Source organism: Egretta garzetta, unplaced genomic scaffold (assembly GCF_000687185.1).
Source record: "Egretta garzetta isolate BGI_Z169 unplaced genomic scaffold, ASM68718v1 scaffold471, whole genome shotgun sequence".
Classification (NCBI taxonomy): Eukaryota; Metazoa; Chordata; class Aves; order Pelecaniformes; family Ardeidae; genus Egretta; species Egretta garzetta.
In genome coordinates this window covers 1135264-1156562 of record NW_009258629.1, presented here as the reverse complement: position 1 = coordinate 1156562, position 21299 = coordinate 1135264, and the positions used below count along the sequence as shown (strand labels likewise).

Below are 21299 nucleotides of genomic sequence, written 5' to 3'. Positions count from 1 at the left end.
TGCATCCACTCAGTGTTCCATGATCTGCACAGGGACTCAGTATAGGACCAGCAGCCTACATGCATGAATGAGGGCAAAATTGTATCAGTTATGGGAAATCTTCTAATTGTTGCAATGGCAGCTGTCTTTGCATGTCCAAAAGCAAGAGTAAGTAATTTCATCTCTGAGCATTTACTATCTCCCTCAGAACAAAAAAAGCCTGAGTCTGCTTTAAGCCCAGTTCTCTGTGTACCAGCTCCCTTTAACAAAACTTTCCAACAATAAAAAGATTCCTGTAGCAAGAAAAAAGGACTTCCATTGAAGCATGTGAATTAAAAGCTTTTAAGGAGGTGGAGAGTGTCCAACAGGAATGCATTGCACAACCCAGATACTGTCTAACGTTTCTTCATGATAAAAAGATCTGCTTATTCCACTTCACGCCTATGTGTGTGGTTTAAATCTGTCTGCCCCTGTAATTAAAGCCACCTGACTTGCTGTGATTTAGAACTGCATTTACTGTATGAGCTCCAGGGTTTCCAGGTCTCCAGTGCGCTGTGCCTGCAGGACTTAGAGGGATCAGAAGCAAAGCAAGCCTGGCTCCAGCCCAGTCAGCAGCGCTGTGCAGCCAAGCTCTCTCTGCGGAAAGATATTTCCTTGTTGGTTTTTTTTCTGCAGGAGGCCTAGCTGAGGGAAAAAACAACATCTGGTCTTTGAAGGACACTGAAGTGTTAATACTCCACTTCTCAAGCCATGACTGGGGGTGGGGGAGGGGCTACATGTAGTTTCCTAATCACTGAATATCCAGGCCAGGATTATGCATATCAATAATCTACAGGAATTCAATTTGAAAATTATTTTCTCAGCTGACACACAATGTTGATTGTCTTGCAGGACCATGACTTTTTTTAAAGTTAGAGCGAATTTTTGCGCTTACTGCTACCAAGGCAGCTGGCATATAGATGGGGATTTTTAGAGGTTTTTTGTTCTGTTTTCTGTGCTCCTGGAAATGAACGATGAGTCAATTTACTAGCTGAGCCTTAGCACTTACACAAAGGGGAGAGGTTGCTGTGGGTAACAATGAGACTTAGCTTACTATCATAGCACTGATTTCCATCAGAATAACTACGTTGTCTTGTCCTCCGCTGGGGAGAGCAAAGATAGACTATACCAAAAACTACCATCAATATTCTAAGAGTGCTTGCCAGCCACAGTGCTGAGCTGGCATCCACAATCTAAAGCATTTTGTATTTATGAGCTTTGCAATCATCTCTTTTTGCAAAACTTATTGCCATCTACTCTCCACAAGGAAAATGGTGTAAGGAGGGAAATTCCAAGTGACATGGGCAAGAGGAAGACTGTCTCAAATGTAAGGCAGCTCTTAGCACCCTCTAACCTGTGGAAGCCTCCTTCTATCACCCACTCATCTTTTATATTACTAGATTACTAACCTTCCACATCTAAGGCAATACGTTATTACAGGTTTTATTACAGCAGCCCAGTACCTTCTGTTTGCCTGTAGTGTAAAAAAATAGGCTATTACGGAGCTTATGTTGGCATAAGCAGTATGGCATAGTACAACAGGAAGCACTTCTTGGCCAGGAACAAGCAGAGCAAAGCTGATCCGTGTGGCTGTTTCTTTCTCAACCTGAAGGACTGATTTACAGTGGGACACTCATCATAATATTTACAACTCTTGTATTTACACAAAACACACCACAACGTGGTTCACATACCTAAATGCAAAGGAAAATCAAAGAACAACCTGTAAAAAAAAGTCAGTAAATGAAATGCAGAACAGTCCTGCATTTTATAATGAAATTGCCTCCTTTCCATTTCATTCAAAAATAAATGCCATCATAAATATGTTCTTGGGGATGACAAAGATGATGTCTTAAAGAAAGAAAAACCTTTTTCTCTGATGTTATGTGAAGCAGATAGCAAGGAAGAGCAGAAGAATACTTCCAAATAATACTTCCACTTGATGTCAGAACTTTTAGACAAGGATTCTTTTCCAAGAATTCGTATCAGTCTTGCAAACGCAATTATGCTTTGTACTGTTGTTTTGCTGCCAAATATCCCCATTTATGAAATAAACATATCTCTTGATAGAAAAAACAACCTCCCAGGATCAAAGCCATAATGGTATGTATATAATAAGCCATTAGTTCTCAGCATAAGCACCACTGAAACCAATATAACTCGAATGGCACTAATGGGAGCAGCAGGCTTGATTCTATCCTGTTTTGGAATTGACATATTTATTTCTTTGTGCACAGTGGATATGATGTCTATAGAATAAATTTACCAACTTTTACATCCACTTTTTGATCACCCTAGAGAAGTGTTAAAGACTAAATAAAGATGAAAACATGGGAAAAGGACACCAAAGTCTGTTTCTATTATACACAACTCATGCATAAGATACTCTTCATGCATTAGCACAATACATATCAGCTGTACCCACAGGATCCAGTAGACTGATCCAATGTTTATCAACTGCCATGGTCTTTGGACCAGAATCTTGCTCTGTGCTGAACTGAAGACCGCACTGTAACATGGGTGTTTATCTCATAAACACAACTTCAGCTCCTTTCACACAGGATCCATTAAGTCAGTAACACAGTTACAGCAGTCTTGACAACTGCTTCAGTGCACCTCTAGGAAACTGTTCTATAACTATTTTCCTGTAGCTTTATCTTGCACAGCCCAGCAATACACAGGTGTTTTCAAGTACCAGCTACAAAGCCACAGAGGCAATTCATATAATTCCATTTTTTCCTATTGCTAAAGAAGCCCTACTGCATCCCGCCTGTGTCTCATTTTGTCTCTGCGTGCCGACTGAGCATAAGCTTGCTCTGCAATGAGCTTTATTGCAATGCAGGATGAGCAGCTGTTTGGCAAGACAACTCAAGAATCCTTACAAGGCTCATCTCAGATCTGGGGATAACAAAAAAAAAAAATTTGAGGGACTCAAACATCACAAAATAAGATCAACTCAGGAAAAGAATCTGGGGAAAATGTTGATTTGGTGCTTGAGTTTCTACTTTTTAAAAAGTATTTGATATGTGTAGTGAAGTGCATTACATCATCTAAAATATTGTCTTTTTTAATACTACTAGACGAAAGCTAACTTTAATCTTAACCAGTGAAATGTCACAGTTATGCAATTAATCTTTCATTTTCCAGTATCTATTCTTGGTAAAAACGAAATTGCAATAAACATAGTTCAGTAAGAATTAGTATCAGTTTATATTAGTTCTACTGTGTTTTCATCTGCAGCAAAACCCTCTCAAAGCTCGTCTTTACTGCTGATTGACTTCCACCAGTCTCATTTTCCAACCAGCAGTTGAACTCCATTTGTGTTCTAGTACTTAGAAAGGCTGAGACCCTATTAGAAAAGTTTGCAAACTAAAGCTTCAATTCTGAAATCAAATCCATCTAGTTGAATATTTCTACAAATTTAGTGTCCAAATACTCTTACATGAACGTAGCTACCGGACTGTGCCTGTTTTAAGATCAATTGCTGTATTATGTGAGAGGAAGTGGCAAGCGTACAAATGAAGGCTATATTGAATCAGTCACTCTTTTTAATGAATGTAAAGAGAACAAAGCAACAGCTTTTTTTCCGTTGGTTGTTTCTTGTTATTACATATTTCTAGGAATTACTAAGTAAGTTTTCTTTTTGTTCTAGAAGCCAGAGATCTACAGTGCATCGTATTATTTACAATTATTTTCATATGGTAACAGATTATCTTTTTCTTTCACAGGTAAAAATTTTCAACAGATGTCTGTAGACCAACCCAAAATAAAAAATCTTGCTGCTGTACAGAACTGCCTAGCTCCCATACCCAACCACTGTGCTCAGAAAAGTAAGTACAGGCAAGTCTCAGTTACAGTATCATACTGTGTGCCTCCATCACTGGCATCTGAGGGCTTGAGAGAAGTTTCATGTTCCTTTTTCACAGCATCATAGAATGGCTGAGCTCAGAAGGCACCTTTGGAGATTGTCTAGTCCAATCCCCCTGCCCACAGAGAGGTCACCTCAGCAGGTTGCTCAGGATGACATCCAGTTTATGTTTTAAATACCTCTAAGGATGGGGACTATACAACTTCTCTAGGCAACCTGTTCCAGTGTTTGACCACCCTCAGAGTAAAAAAGTTTCTTCTTACTTATTTGTGCCCATTGACTCTTTTCCCTTCATAGGGCACCACTAAGAGTCTGGCCCCCTCTTCATTACTCCCCCCCGACTCAGGCATTTATACAGATTGACAAGATCCCCTGAGCTGCCTTCTCAAGGCTGAACTGTCTTTCAGACCCCCCTTTGAGGTTGGTGACTCCAATCCCTTAATCATCTCCATTGCCCTTCGTTGGACTTGCTCCAGTATGTCCATGTCTCTCTTGTACTGGGAGCCCCAGAACTGGACACAGCACTCCAGATGTGTTTCACCAGTGCTGAGCAGAGGGGGAGGGTCACCTCCCACAGTCTGCTGGAAATACTTTTGCTAACACAGCCCTGGATGCTGCTGGCTCTCTTTGCTGCAAGGGTATGTTGCTGGCTCATGCCCAGCTTGTTGCCTATCAGGGTCCCCAGGTCCCTTTCTGACAAGCTCCTTTTCAGTTGTTTGGTCCTCAGCATGTACTGGTGCAGGGAGTTATTCCTCCCCAGGTGCAGGACTTTACACTTCCCTTTGTAAGAGTCTTGTCCATCCATTTCTCCAGCCTGTCAAGGTGTCTCTGAATGGCAGCACACCCATCTGCTGTGTCAGCCACTTCTCTGTTTCCTATCATTTGCAAACCTGCAGAAGGTGCACTCTGCCCCATCGTCCATGTCACTAATGAAGACATGAAATGGACTAGCACCAGTGTCAACTCCTGGGATATTCCACTAGTGACTGGCCCACTTCCAGATGGACTTTGTGCTGCTGATCACAACCCTTTTCTCCTATGAGTTTCATAGAGTTGGCCTAGTAGAAGAGATGCATGTCAATACAGAGACAATTTTGGTTCTACATTTGTTTTCCAGAGCAGGGGTGACTGGAATTCTCACAGACACAGGACTTTTCACTCTCAGTTTCACTCTCTATTGCACATGCCTATATTTACTCTGGTAGTTTTTCACAGCGGGCAGGACATGATGCAACACGGTGACTTACAGGATGTAAAGAGATGGATGACAACACCCTAATGACAGCATGGCAGAGAAAGGTTGGATATGTGAGATGAAAGCCAGGATAAGGAATGACTCTTCTGCAGACAGCATGAAAATATCATGACACTGATTCTTGTGTCCTTTTGCTTGCAAAAATTGCAGGGAAGATGATTAGAACAAGATCATCAGGTTTCCAAAAACTTGTCATTTTTGGAATGTTACATAGGTGAAAAGATGTTGTCTTTCTCTCTGTCTTAAGCACAGCAGGTAGACTAGCTTTCACATGAGGACAGGAATCATGCATTTCTCTCATTCTAACAGCAACTGGTTTGGGTAGCTTCTATAAGACAGGAGCTAAAATAAAGGGCTGGAGAGAGCAGCAGTCTTTTTTCCCTCTATACTTTCAGCCAGCTCCTCATTCCCAAGGCAGTAAGAAGCGAGGTCCTGAAGAGCAGGGAAAGCCTCACCCCGCTCCCACTGCCCCGGCAGAGTGCCAAGACTTAGTGAGTGTCCTAGGCTGGATTCAGCCAATGCCTGGGGTGTTCTTCACATTCAAACACTAGCCCTGCTCTCAGCAGTGTCCTGCCCTCACATTCCTGTGCTCCACTATGCGCAAATCCCGCAATGTATTTTGGATGAGGATTTGCAGTTTACTATTTGCCATCCTGCAGATCAGCCAGGTCCCAAAGCACTCACATTTCAGAGCTAAATTTAAGATTCATTGCCTCTTATGATCTGAGTTTCAGAAGCGATTCTGCAGCTATAACAATATTACTAAAAATGAAACAGCAGAGGTAGCTTTATAGGGAACATCAGATGGGGTAGGGGAAATACAGAATCCTGCACTGCTCCTGCAAAGTAAGTAAGAGAGGAAGAAGAAAAGTGAAGATATGTGGAATACTGAGGTGGTATTCTCTGTCTTCTCAGAGGAAAGAAAATAATCTAACTGCTTTCAAAACCCCAGCTCCAAGTCTTCTATTTTTAAGCTCTCTACTAATGTTCTCTGTGTCTTCTAGATAAAATATAGTTGTAAGCAAAATCCTAAAAAAAAATAATTTCATAATCCCTGGTGTTCTTGCAGTAATTCATACAAACAGCCAGGATTTTAGTTCTAGTCTCATGCCAAAAACTGTGTTTTACAAATAAGATGCAATCATCACAGTTAATAATTATGGTTTAATTAACTAATACAGCACATTTATCCAGGTGCTATTACTGCTTGAACATTAGTTCAAGCCAATAACAAAAATGCGATGTTATTTGCAAAATAGATTATACTTCTTCTTTGTTAACACAAATGACACATTTGATCCTGGAGCTTTCCAAATAACTGTTTCAGAGCCAAGATTTCACTCATCCTCCATCCAGCCCTAAAAATATTACTCTTCTGGACACAGCCTTTATCCAAGCAAATGGCTCCAGCAACAAAGTTGGAATATAAACATTTGTTTCTCTAATATTTTCGTTGCACAAGATGTGTGTTAAAAACATGCAACAAAGCCAGTGGGAAAAAAAAAAAAAAAAAGCAAGCAGGGAGCTAGAACAATAAAATAAGCATAAATTATAAAGAGAACTGAAACTACTCAGAGATTAGCAGAAAGAAGAAACACCTCCCAAAAAAGGAAGGGCAATGAAAAAAAGGAAGAGATGCTTCAATCTCTAAGCAAAACTATTTAAAAATAAAAGTTAGATAGAGGATAATAGGAATGAAAGGAAAAGAGTATTTGAGTGACTTTAAACCATAGTTTATAAACTCCCAGCCTCCAGATGTTCTAAGGGTCAAAGAGGTCCCTCACATGGCTTCTTACGTAACCTCAGCACAGGCTGGCATCTCTCTTATTCTGCATGCTGCTCCACCCCTAGCACACCCATTTCTATCTCATCACACAACTCTCCCAAGGACCCCTGGAAAACAAGCTTGCAAACATCACATGCTGCTCACACAATGCCAGAAAAATTTTCCAAACAAGTATGGGACTTCTAGAGAACTATCTGCTGCTCTCACTTCTTCATGTGGCTTAGAAGGTCTGAAGCCGTAATGAGCTTACTACTCGTTGAACAACAACAACAAAAAAATCTATTTCTGCAGGTCTTTTAACAATATTTGAAGTTTTTTCTTTCCCAAGTTAACAGCAAAGGACTCCACAAAGCACCCTCCCGTCTGTAGAAGGCTGCCATGGTCCACTGCTTGCAACAGGAAGAGTCTGAGAGCCACCCCTCCTGCTGGAGTGCATATTCCTTGCGCAATGCCTCTCTGACAGCCTTATTTTTGCCTCTGCAGTTTGTAATAGCAGCCACTTGAGAGCCACTACTGAGTGGAAAAGGCTCCCTGAATCAGTAGCTTTTACTGTACCACTAGGTCCAGCTGACTCTGCCCTCTGAATGCGAAGCAGGGTTTCTGCTTGAACTTCTGCAATGTATGTCTGAATCAGGCACAGTCTTCACCCCCAGATACCTTCAAGACTGTTACTCCTCTAGCCAGTTATTCCCTGTCTCACATTTGGACTTTTGGTGCTGTGGGATTTCTTTGCTTGTTTTCCCTAAGTGTAGTGCTTTGCATTTGTCTTTGCTGAGTTTCGTTATCTGAATTTCTTACTGTTTCTCCAATTTATTAAGGTAATTTTGCATTGTAAACCGGTTCTTCAGGAAATTACACCTTGAGTGCCTTTCTTTCATCAGGTGTGTGTCCACATTATAGTAATGGATCTACCTTATTTTTTTATGAAAATTTGTGACAAAGTTAATAATCCTTTCTTATTAAAACTACATAATTTCTCACTTCTCCTGCATCCACTCTCAGGATGTCCCAGTTATTATTTTTGATGTTGCTTGAGGAGCAAGCAGACTTCATAGGTTCAAAGATTCACTTCTGAGAAACACCAACTCTGGACAAGATTTTAGGTATTTAGGATTTTTAGTTTAGGTTAACTGACATGAGATTCCTTAAGTTCTCTTTTCTTGTGGTTTTATTCTATAGCCCTCAAGAAACTCCATCCACTATTCTATCTATGAGTTCCTCAAGTGTGCTGAATGTTTAGTTTGGTTTGTAGATTCCTTTAAGATCAAAATTTACTTGTAGGGTCCAGCTTATCACAGATGCATTGACTACAGTAGTTAGTTCATACCAGTTGATTATGTGGGCTGTTATTTCTAATAAAAATTAGTTCATTTATCAGTTGATCCTCTATTAAAATGGTCCAAATCTAGATTAACTTCATATGTTTCTCTGGAATTACACAAGATTTTAATTGGGTTAAGAGGGAGTACTCTTCTCCATTCCTCATTTCTGTAGAATTTCCCTGAACATGCACCAGGAAACTTTCTGTCAGAGATTATGAAAAGGGAATAATCAAAGGGGCTGCCAGGAAAAATGCAAACATGAACACTCAGGTTTTTATTGGAGCTGATTAGGAAATGGAATGCTAATGACAGGCTGAGATGGTCACCTTTCGAGCAGAGTGCTTTATAGCATGATTCTTCCTGCATGTAAAGAACCAGGACACAAGCATGATACCAATTGAGGACAAGTGGTTGACTCAGAGACTGTTTTTTAATACCTGACTGCTAGCAAGTGTTTGTGGTTAGTTTCAAAGGATGAAGCCAGTGAAATGGAGAATCCAAATAACCTTCTGGAGGCTGTCATGGCTAGTAAGATGAAACTCAAACTAGAACATCTCAAAGGAAAACATTAATAGCCTCTCATATATTCATCACAAGAGGTGCAGATGGAAGGAAATCATGGATGGAATGAGAATGCAACCAAGGAAAATTACGGTGAAGAACTGCAAGAAAGATTCAGTAGCCAAAACAGAGATGGTATTAACTCCTGTAGGGAATTCTTCATATGGTTAAACAGAAAAACCCAAACTGTTTGTATACAAAGAGTTTGTGAATAAAATGGAGAATTAAATGAAAAGAAGCTAATGCAATTCACAATAAATTCCAAGGCAAAGAAAAACAGGTCTACAATAAAGGCTTTGAATTCTCCTTCTAAAAAATTAATAAATTAGTAGTGAGTTGCCTGTATGAAGAAGCTTGAGGATTTCAATTTAGAGAAGATACAGAACTATATTAACTTGAAAGCACAATGTTACACTGCTGAGTGTGAGGTGGAGGTGATCTAAATCCACAGTTTCTTATAAGACTGCTGACAAACATGAGACATACAACCGCTGTGGCCCTTGTGTTTCAGTTTGGGTCTTAGTGTGCTTACAGGGTAATGGGGTACTTTTGTGGCCTGTGACTTGCAGAACATGTTTGGACCTATCTTCATAACTGACTGTGCCTAGGGCAACCCAGACACAGCACCCCACATTCTTCCATTTCATCTTCCTAAGATTTTGATCAGAATTTACTGTGGGCAATAGAGCATTCTCCCACAAAAGTTTTGTTAAAAATAATATATTCCCATGGAACACTTCTGTTTCAGTCAGCCTGGGGCTTTTGATGAAAAACTGTCTTGTGGAAATCTCTTCAAACAGACCAAGTCTCCTTCAGACAAACTATAGATTCTCTGCTTATCAAAGGTAAACCTTTGAACTTATCAAGTCTTACTGATCACCAAACACAAAGTAAAACACTTAATACTGGAGTTGTTTTCTTCAGTTGAAGATTAGCCCTGCCAGGCTTTAGCAATTTTTTACTCATATTTTGATCACATTTTTCAAATTCAGGTTTGAGTGCACACAACACAAGACAACCAAAAAAACAGTTCAAAGAAAGCAGCAAACTCACTTGTAAAAATGTCATGCTTTTCACTTTCTGTGCACTCTTTCTCTCTTTTTCTTTTTCTTCTAGTTCAGCTACCATCTCAGGGTGCTAAGAAGTTTAAGTCCCTGCCTTTAAATTCCCTAAGGACTGGTGCAGTTATTCTCCCACCAGCCCCAACCTCCAGATCCCAGAAAAGGGGACATTCTCAGAGTCATTTGCTCTATTCTCTCTTGCCTGGTCTATCAGGAGAACCTCTGAAACCAAGCCGTGTCCTACCTGCCATCCCAAGCCAGAAGAAATCTAACCCTGCAGAAGAGCTTGAGAAATCTCTCACCAAGCCAGACACTGAAAATTAACTCATTAAAACTGGCCTCAATCAGTTGAAATATATCTAAGAACTTGTTACACGATAACTGTACAGTAAAATCTCATTAATTTGCACTAATGATGCTCTTGTGAACTGGAGTGTAAATGAACAAAACCCAAGAAAGGGTAGCACATTAAAAAAAGCTGTACTGTGTATTTATATAGGCATTTTCATTATAGTTTTCATTTATGATGAAATTACTAAATCAAGATTTAATGTGTTGTAGATCTATTTTGTGAATGGAATCCTTATAACATACAATCTTGTCGCAGCAATGTGCTGTTAAGCCTTTCATAGAAAACAGGAACAAGGAGCAAGATTTTCTGTGTGATTTAAAAGTCGGAATTAGGGAAACAAATTGATGGGGATTCTCTGTAGTTTGTAAATGCAAAGGTGCTGATTCTGAGGCTGTGTGCCATCAAAAATATCTTTTTAAGATTAAAACAATAAGCTCAAAATAAAAGGCAGTTTTCGCAAATGAGGGGGTTTGGCTCTTTGTTTTTCACGTATTTTCTAGGTTGTAAGTTTGTGGGTTTTGTGAATTCAACAAGCTGAAAAAGTACAATGAACCACTAATCCCTGTGGAACAGACAGGGCTATAGCACACACTTTTCTGAACTGTTCATTGCACCGACAGCTTTATGTCTCTTTCATTTAATTCTTCATATTCCTCAGTGACAAAAATGCAATTGTGTATTGTTACTTTCATAAAACAAGGATTGCACAGTCCTGAGTTATTAGGCATTATTTCATCACTGATCACCAAACTGAAGAGTGAAATCTAGCTAGACTGCTGTTCAGTCAAGAGCCTTGGCAAGTGCTGTAAGCCTTTCACTAAACATTTCACAAGACTGTCCTTTCCTAGAGGCTAACACAGACGCCAACCCCTGCTTGCTTCAGGATTCTTATCTAAACCTTGCAGCTATTACTCTGGAGACTTCCCCACTTCTGATTACAGAGGGGCTGTGGGCATTACTGTGGGCAGGGGGGCGGGGGACGGGGACAGGGGGGGGATAGTCCCCTTTTGTCACCCCTTCTGTACCACCATTGCTAATAAACCTGTCCTACATTAGCTCCACATTGGCAGCTCATTCAACCAGGACATGGCATTTTTAGTTTATCTCTAGATAAATGTTTTATTAGCTGTACAAACATTTCTTTTGCTGTGTCACAGTTAAAGACAAACCAGACACGAAAGAGAAGATAATCATGTCCCAGTAGCTGCAGTTTCCAATTTCCTTGCAGTAATGACTGTAAATAGAAGGATGGCTGGTGGCTGTCACAGACAGCCCCAGAAAGAAAAAAAGCAGAGCACAACAGCTGCTCTGACGCAACACTGGGAAGAGGGAACTTTTGCACACAAATAGCAGGATATTTTATTTCTAAACATCTGATCCAAATGTCAGGTCATAAAGCTCAAATTCAACAAATGATGTAAACCTCCAGCTTCCCGCTGAAATCTGCAAGAGTAAAAAGCTCATGGGTTTGGGCCTGACAGGTAACCTAGAACCCAAGGCTAGACAGAAAAAATACTGCATAACATAAGCATGCTCCGTGAAAGGAAAAATCAATTCTGGCATGCTCTGTCTTTGCACCTGACTGGTCCTGCTCAGTCCAGCCTCACTGAAAAGTCCAGAGTCCCTCCTACAGTGTGGCAGACTGGTATTTGCTCCATGGAGTCAGCGCCAGAGCTGCTCTGCTCTCCACAGCCCCTAAGCTTCTCTGCCCTGGAACTCCACCAGTTGCAACCCCCAAATTCTCTATTCTGACTCCAGTCCTTTTGTACTTCCCCCTTTGGCCTCACACAAGAGGCAAGTGGTTCATAAGTGAGTTCCTAGAAACATTCAAGCTTCAGTGCAGACCTTAAGCCACTGTCAAATGGTACAGAGCAGATGGTTTTGGTGCAGACTCCACAGAGGAGAAGGAAAAACTAATTCGTACAGCTCTGGCTGGCAGCAAATAACATCTGTGTTAAACCTAAGCGTCAGCGTAGATGTTACAAGAATGAGGTTTGTCTTTGCAGAGTGAGAGCCCAAAGTAACCACTCCGGCAGAGATTAATTATCTTTAGTCTAACACATTGCTTGGGAATGGGTGCGGTGTATGGAAAGAAGACAAGACCAAGTGGCACAGCAAGGAAATCCCAGAGGGGTCACATGTGTGTACCTCCACCGCCAGTCTAGCCTTTTGAATGGATAAGAAAACCAAGCTTTTTGCCATCAACTGGGATGCCTCAAAAGAGGCAGGGCATGTGCTGCAACTCCATTTTTTCCTGAGTAGAAGGGGATCCTTGTTCCCATGACTGCCTTTGAGAGAGCAAGTGAATCTCTCTCATCTCATGTGTTACCCTGCCTGTCCAGGGACCAGGAGAGTCCTGGGCTGCCTAATGGTAATCATACAAAAGCTGTGGTGGTACCCATTTGTTTGCCAGTTGCAGTTCCATGCTGGAGACGGAGATAACAGGAGCAGTCCGTGTTGGCTTCCCATAGAGGCTTGAACAAATTACAAACGTTTCCAGTATTACGGCAAGAGAGAAAGGGAGAGACATTCCCCCACGCCTTAGGCTAGACATTTCCATCCCCAGAAAGGAAGCAATCAGCTTTCTGGTTTTCCCACTCAGCAGTGCTTTGTTAGTGCAGCATGGGCGGACAAAGCTGAATAATGAACAATTTTTGATGAATGATAACACTGTTTTTCAAATGAAATTCCTTCAAAAAAGCAGAATTTCAGGTGCAGTCACTTGAAGCTGGAAACACACATCATTACTGCCTCCTCTCTGTACAATCAATTTGCATGACAGGATACATCTGCTCGGTGAACTTTTCCTATCATTTACCCCTTTTTTCCTCATCTTTTTCTAGGAAGGAATGTTTTTTTCCCTGGGTCTCCAACCCAGGAAATAGACTTTTTCAGGAAAGGAATGCAAATCTAATTGCTTGCTCAAAGGTAAGCATAGAATACAGTACCTACCTGAACAGACACAGTCTTTAATGCATGGTAATCTGAATTAATCCAGGTCACTTTTCTAATGTGTTTCTTCTATAGACTGTCAATAAAGAAGTAGTTCACAATTTACCAAATAGAATCCTTTAAAAATTAATGCTCATAGGAAGCACTAAAAATTATTCTCAGAAATGTTCCCACCAGGAACTATTCTTATCTTTTGGGTTTGATAGCCAAATTCTCTGGTAAATAAACAAGTAAAATTAAGTTGAAGTCTTTCACCTTCAGAGGAGCAGAGTGTTGACTGCAGCATACTGCATGAAAGATAACAAATTAACCAATACCTACTGAAGCTACATTGACATCTTTCTCAGACCTTTCCTGGAAGATAATGGCAGGACAGACAATAAAAGGCTAACACAGTTGATTAGCAATTGCCAAGAAATGTCTGGTCAGTAGGTCATGACCGAGATTTTTTTTTTCTCTGTCTAGCAATTAAATATCTCTGGCACATTCTTCTGTGGCACTAGTTGAGTGTTAACTCAAAGAGTGTTGCAGTACTCAGGTGTCTGGGGAGTTTGGCTTGGCACAGAGAGTGAAGAAAATATACATACATACAGGATACATTTTCACACCAAACCACAATATACTTCCTCACTGGAACATGCTCTACATTCCATGTATCATTATTATGAACAGAATTTGAAAACACCTTTAAAAATGGTGCAGCCTTTTTTCCAGTGGACCATTTACTTATACACTGATACTCTTCCAGTAAACTGTGCAGGAGGTTAGCATTAGTCCATTATGTAAAACAGAGAAGAATGTTCATATGCAAAAAAAGGCTCATCCAGTATTACGGGGATCTTTCAAAGGTTATTCTACGGATGAGCCGAGTATCTGATGAGCAGGGTAATTTTCTTGTATAGATACCTAAAGAGGAAGCTGTAACCTCTAAAATTCAGTCCTAATAAAGCATTTAAATACCCCTACCACTGCAAAAGGCGGAGATTTCTGTCCCTTCACCCCAAATACACTGCATTCTTCTACCATCACCAAAGAGGAGTCTACACAATCCATGTATTTTTTTCCACTACAGAACACCAGAAGCATCATAGTTACCACTTCAGGACATACAAGCATAGCAACTTTTCAAACACTTGTAACAGGTCTATAAGAGCTCATCTGATCATACTGCCATCATGAGTCGTCAGACCTGTTACTCTGCATCTGCATTATAATAATGATTTAGAAGAAGACAGAAGTATTGAAAGTATACATTATTTGCCATTGTACTTTAGAGGTGGAATTTTTCTCTCATTATTTTCATAGGGTTTTCCTATGTTCCTTAGTTTCAGAGAAAGCAAAGATTTTCCTGTGCTCTCCCTATTGGTGGAAAAGCTCAGCATTACAGCAGAGGTAGTTTAGACCAGAGGTTGTCAGGGGTCCAGCATCAAAGCCACCTCTAACCATTGGCAGGGAGTAGTCCTTGATGTGAAGCAGCTGACACGGAGACAAGAAACAAACTCCAGGCCCATAAAGATCCTAAAGTCCAAGTGTTCCCTCCCTGCCAGCCAACACTGTCAAGGCCCTGCCTTCTGCAGCTGCTACTGAGCCTAGTAAGGTCTGCAGACACCTACACAGTACAGCCACCTGCAGCAACTCTCCATTCCCCATCTCACCTCAGCATGGTGCTCCAGCGTACTTGGCATCATGGTGTGACCTTTGCTTCTCTGCAAACATCATGGGAGAGCCTGCAGACTCAAGAGTGTGTTCATACCTGTCCAAAAGGACTACTTGACTCTGTGCACACGTGCCTTCCTGCACCTTTGTGCATGTTTCTGTGCTCAGCGTGTGGGATCCCATCTGTTGGAAGAAGGATGTGGTGGAGTTCCTTCTATCACACAGGAGCAGACTGATACTGTCCAAACACGTCAATGCACTAAGAAAAGGCTTGGTCCAGCCCTCCCAATGTCTCTGTAGCCATCATCACCACTACAAAAGTAATCTGCAAGATTAGTTTGGTAAAAGGACAAGTGAGGAGAAGGAGCAGGAGAGGCAGATCCCCTGCTTACACACAGTGCAACAAACTTCAGCTATAATTTCATCTTGGCAACTGAGCTGAAAGTAGCTTTGCACATATAATGAAAACTATGAAGGGAGACCTTCCCACAGTGCATGAATAGTTGGCTGCACTTAAATGATTGAAAGGAAATGGGACTGTATCTTTCATACACAGAAGCTGAGGGTAAATATAACCTGAGGAAGGAAAAAATATAAGCTCTAACCAGAAAGGCTATACTAAATATACAGTTGTAAAGACTGCATTTTCAGTTCCTAAAATTTGCCAATCCCGTCCTGTTTCTGAAGTTACTATTTGCAGTAGACTCATGGAAATAAGGCAAGAGGTTTATTACTAAGAACAGCTACACCAAACTGTTAAATGATGACTTAACCCAAAGCAAGGCTCTGCTTCCCATTCTGTCCAACTCCTAGCACCGGACAGATGTACTTTTTTCTGATCTGGAGGTCTGGAGCTTCTTAAAAGGGGTGAATGCTTTTGAAAATTCTAATACTTGAAGCTCTAAAAATATTTTTGTGCTTTGGCCTCTGCTGTTACAGTGTCCAGTGATTTTTCCACAGTTCACTATGTTGTGATCTTAGAGAGATTTTCCTCTCATACTTTTTTCTGTATGTCCTAGAAACTACAAACTGAAGCCACCTGAAGTCTCTCATTGTCCCTGTGGTCTTTCTCTCTCAGCTAAACATTTTTAAAAGATTGATTTTTCCTGTAAATAAATTTGCCACCTTATTTTCATTGTGGGTTCCAAGACATATCTTAGGAAAGCTGCTTCTGATTTGCTGTTGCTTAGGTTTCTTCATGAGACACAAAATCATGCCCACTAAAAGGGCTCATGACAATAAACATGCATGGAGATTTCCACTCAGAGATGTAGTGACTTGTCAGTGGCAAAGGCCATGAGGATCCATTTGTGCCTTTGCTGACCTACTTCCTTCTGGTCGCATTTTTTTATGCCCAATGAATTTTCATCAGGATTTTGTTTTCACTCTTACATACTTGCCTACTGTACACTTAATCAAATGCTGCATTTTTAGGCACTTTAAAAGCACAGCTCAAGCCTCTCCTACACTGTTCCTGATGCAGAGCTCATACTATTTAGTTTCAGAAATGCAAAAATCAATGTGGCAGGACTTTCAGCTGTATTACTCCTTGCCTTGGAGCAGTCATTGAGAATCCAGACACCACCACCTTAACTGCAGTAATTATGAGGTCCCAAGTCTCTTGGTTCACAACAGCACGAAATACTTCTCCGAATTCTTTTTCACAAAGAAAATTTCATTTGACATCAACACTGTCAGATCTATCAACATCAATTTTCAATGTTATTTTTGTAAATGTAAGATCAGCACATGTCAGACAAGTGCCAAAAACAGACTGTAAAGTTGCAGCAGGAACCAGGGTAAGCTCTTTATCTAAATGGAAAAAAAGCAAGCACCAGTTTTTGCATGCTTCTGGTAAGGTGGTAAACAGGAAGATAGTCTGCTTTCACAGAGGTTTTATTCTCCTCTCAGCTTTTATGTGAGGATAGCACCTGGTTACTAAAATCCACAGAGATTTTGTAGCAAAGTGGAGGATATTTTTATATGTTCTGATGAAATTTAGCACCTAACAAAAAGTAATCACTCCATCACAGAAACCTTCCCAGTAGGCTGGTAAATAATATTATCCCAATATCGCATATGAAGACACTGAGGCAGAAAGATTAGACACTAAATTTCCAACAGTGGCTTCTGAGAACTGGGGTTGGTGCTATCTGCAGTGCTCAGTGTTAACCCCCTGAAACATGGCTTGTTTTCCCTCCTTACGGGAACTTGCTTGTGAGTGTTCAGTATTTATGACAACCAGGTGGAGAAATGCAGGGAGCAAATTAAGGGCTGAAAAGAAAAGATTATAAATGGCTCTCCTCAGGGCACAGGGCAGAGAGTCAGAGTCTGAGAGCAGATCCTGGCTACTGGCCTATGCTTATTCTTGGCCAAAAGCCACCTTGGCCAGCTCAGCTGCAAAGTTCCTGCCGGGGAGCGTGTAGTAGTCACAGTGCTATCACTGACAGCCTGAAAAGTAACATTACCCACAGCTACGGACAGTTCACTCAGGACCCTGGGGATCTTGGACAGGAACCACAGCCCCAGAGCAGCCTTTAGCTTCAGGAAAATTAAGTAACAACCTTCTTCGTGTCAGTTTTTTGTGTGACTACTGTCTGGGCTAGGAAAGGCTTAGAGCTGCATTGGATAAGTTATCTGCCAGCTGAGATGAGCTCTTCCTTTGTCACCTTGATCATCCTTGTCCTCTTGTCTTCTAAATCTCCTTAGAGGATGGAAGAGAACAGGCAGAGATTTTGGAGTCATAGTACCACTCTGCCATCCCAAACCACAGAAAAGGCATTAAACAATCTAATATGTAAAGAGCATGACCAGCTGATCTCCTGACAGGTTTTGTGAATTCTAACTGAACTCTTCATATAATACCTATAGCAGGTTTTCTGCAATAGTCACTGAACAAGGACTGTCACTGAACAGTTGGACTTGATGATCTTAAAGGTCTTTTCCAGTCTAACCAATTCTATGATTCTATGACTGTTATCACATAGGAGAGCTGCAGCCGTTCTTACAGAAAACGGTTTTGTTTCACATCCTCTAGCTGATCCAAATCGAAATGCTGCTGCCCTCTAGTACTGCCCATGGAGGGACACAAATGTGGTACATGAGGTCAGCACAACCTTTCTTAGGCAGCATCGCTTGGTAAGCACCTTGGCACATCATTTTCACCCAAACAAGATGGTGGGTGACCAGCACTTGGGAATGCAGAGCTGTATTTACAGGTTAACCATTGGAAAGTGCTGAGGAGGCAGGGGGTTGTCATGTTCTCCATTTGTAATAAATGGAAAACTCTTGCACTAAAATCTAAATGACAAGTTTCTTCAGTCTTTTCTTTGACTTGCCTCTAAGATTTAAAAGGTCAGTGCTAACAGTGCTTACAAATGTCTTCTGTGACCTGAACCAAAATCATCAACTCAAACCATGGAGGCCACTGGAAAGCTATAGGATGAGTTCAGTTCTTACTGACACACTCAGTTTCATCCAGCAGTCTCCTCCAAAAAGTTTCTTGTCTTACTGTGCCACCCAGATACAGGCAGCCATGGAAATAAAACCCACCTTAGCATAACTCCCTTGTTTAACAAACTAACTCCATAAGCCTAGTTTTCTAACCAAGAGTTGGGCTAAGTTCAACAGTTGGGCCAGTTCAAACTAACAAGTATGAATTGTTTCAAGTGATGACTTAAATTATCCTAATTTAAAACATGAATAAAGTCTGTAGACTTTCCTTTCTGCGCTAACCTTCACTTGTTTATGTTTTTCTTTGAATATGCCATTACATGAGTAGAAGCTTATCTCCTCGCCCATCTTCTCAACTCTGTCAGAACATCAAGCTAATTCTCACATTCATGTGCATTTCTGCAAATTTACAATCTGCAAGAGCGTGACAAATTCTGCATTCCACGCAACAGAGTTTGTTTTTTTTTTTTTCCTGTGTGTTGCTATGCATAACCACATTGTGTTATTTAACTCTGTAACAGTATTACATTGACAGTCAAATTGTTTTTTCTATTCCAAATATTGTTCAAGAAAAATTTTAATTTCTCAGCTGCCTGGAGCTGAGAGATGCTAGAGATCTGTGTCAAAATGTTCTCTAAATAAAGAGAGCTTCAAAGAAATGCCGCCACAGGTGTGAACTACTTCCTTTCAAGCATATCTACCAACAATCTCAATCCTAGAGTTAGTCTGAGAAACTGACTCTGAAACTATTTTTAAATACATTTCATAACAGATTTCGTATCTCAGCTCAAGAGAGGATTTTTAGAGACAAAAAACCATCCTAGTCACACTTTTGATTTGGCGGCCATCTGGATTTCTTCAAGGGTCTGAATTCTGCTGCGGAGTATTCCTTTCTTCTGTTTACAGAAGATCCCAGAAAGTAGTCAGCACTGACCCTCCAGCTGTTGAAATGTGATCCACATGGTAGGATGAGCAGTGTTAACTCCTCAGTGCCATCAGCACACAGTAATGCGATGCATTATCGGAAATGATAACACACGGTGTTATATGAACTCTTAAACAGCCATGTCAAACATCAAATGGCTGTAATTAGTTCCGGTAGATCAGGGTATGGTTTAGCACCTCAGTGTAACAACATGTATCTGTTCAGTCATTATTTTCTTGGACTAAAACTGGCAGTCTGTTATTTTAAAACCGATTACCCAATCTTCCTGGGCAGGTGTCTCAGAGCGTGTTGTCTTGTCTGTACAGTGAGTAAGAAAACATTGAATAAGAATATGTGGCAATGTGGGGTGGCTGGGTGGTTTTTTGTTTTGTTTTTAATGGTAAAGGAATGTCAGCTGAATATTGAAATTCTAGGAAAACAAAACCAGCTATCTCAGATCACCAGTTCATTTCTGCTGTGTACTCTGGAAAAAATGTCGCTCTCTTTATAAAAATGGCATGTTACCTTCACTCATTTCAGTGGCGTTCTCAATGGATTACTAAGATACATTATTTTTAAATCAGAACTTGCTTCCTGAGGTGTACCCTTGCCACCCCAACCCTCTGCAAAGAGGAAATGGTAGTACCTAGTTTGGCACAACAGAGCAGCATAGCAACAAAATGGAAGGAAAGATGACAATGTGTTGAGCTCTGAGTCCCGTGGGCCCATACAGGGGCACTCTGGAAAGCTGTTGCCGAGGGGGAAGGAAGGAAGGAACTGAGGAACAATCACAAGATGCCACATTTCCGAGGTGAAGCTCACAATGTGATCTGAGCTAAATCAGGAGCTTCAAGGAGGTATTCACAGCAGTTGTGAAAGCAACTTGTTACCACTGGATCGTAAGCAAACAGCAAATAAGATATTCACGAGAGGTAGCAGCACCATCTCTGACTTGATCTGAGTATTTTTCAAAAAGATCTGCAGGGTTATGCTTCCTACATACAAAGAAACAAACACCAGAATACAGTTCCAGTTTCTGCATTCAAAAATGGGGCCCTGCTTTCCAGACAGAGCTAGAGGAGCTTATTGCTTCTCTTCCCATTGTCATCCTAACAGTGACTCTCCCTTTTCTAGTGGATTCCTGGCCACCTTCTGCTGTGAACACACACTGATTTTCACACCATCCGTTCATACTGGCCAGCACCAACATAGCTGGCTCAGGCACCACCTCAGGAATGTGTTCTATATACATGCATACTATTTAGCACCATACAGCTGTGCCATATAGTGCCAGGACTGTGCTAACAGTTTTGACTTTCTGGGAATACTTATCCAATTTAAATTAAGATCTTACTGGCAAGTACTCTTAATAGCCTTTAGCAAGAGTTTAAGAAAGTAACCAATAAATACATTTATGAGAGAGTGGAATGCCGCTGAGCAGCCCGGCTCGTGACAGTAAGCTGTACTGGGATTTATAAAAGAGAAACCATTTAGGGTGTGATTCGTGTGGTTGGCTTAAACAGCAAAAAAAAATGCAAATTCCATTATGCAAAATATTGTTTCACTTTGCAGTCAGCATAACTGGAAATACAGCTTGTAGCAGAAGCCAGCATTGCCTCAGACTGTGTCCGTCCTCTCCCAAGCTGCGAGCAAATCTTTTGCTATTCATTCTTGCCCCATTAGACTCTAATTGCACTAAAGTCCATCTGTTACACATAAGATGTGACTACATTATTTAACTGTTTGTAACTGATATACTTATATCAAAGTAGCACCTGGACAGTCCAGTGAAAACTTGAATCTCATTGTGCTTCTCACTGTGCAAATAGATTACAAGAAATAGACCCTGTTATCCCAGAATTTAGAACTGAAATAAGCAGGCTACACATAGAGTAGCAAGACTAACAGCAGCGGTGAAATGAAACAATTTGGTCAAGGTGGTACAGCAAAGATGTCTTGGTTGATTTCTTTCGTTCAACCATACATATTGCTAGTAGCTTGCTGAAATTGAAAATATGATGCCCGTTTGCAGTTAATGACTGAAAATGGTGGTACTCTCATGTCATTATCCATTAATATCAGTCACTCTG

The 21299-nt window shown here is 40.8% G+C and overlaps 1 protein-coding gene across 1 annotated transcript in view; it reads left to right on the top strand.

Annotated features, from left to right (window-relative positions):
• Nucleotides 1-10195, top strand: part of ANKRD55 (ankyrin repeat domain 55) — a 46968-nt gene extending 36773 nt beyond the window's left edge. Inside the window, exons 10-11 of the mRNA XM_009648262.1 lie at nt 3747-3848; nt 9927-10195. Of these exons, the coding sequence (XP_009646557.1) occupies nt 3747-3848; nt 9927-10195 (371 nt within the window). The remainder of the gene's footprint in view (nt 1-3746; nt 3849-9926) is intronic.
• The last annotated feature ends 11104 nt before the right edge of the window (nt 10196-21299 follow it).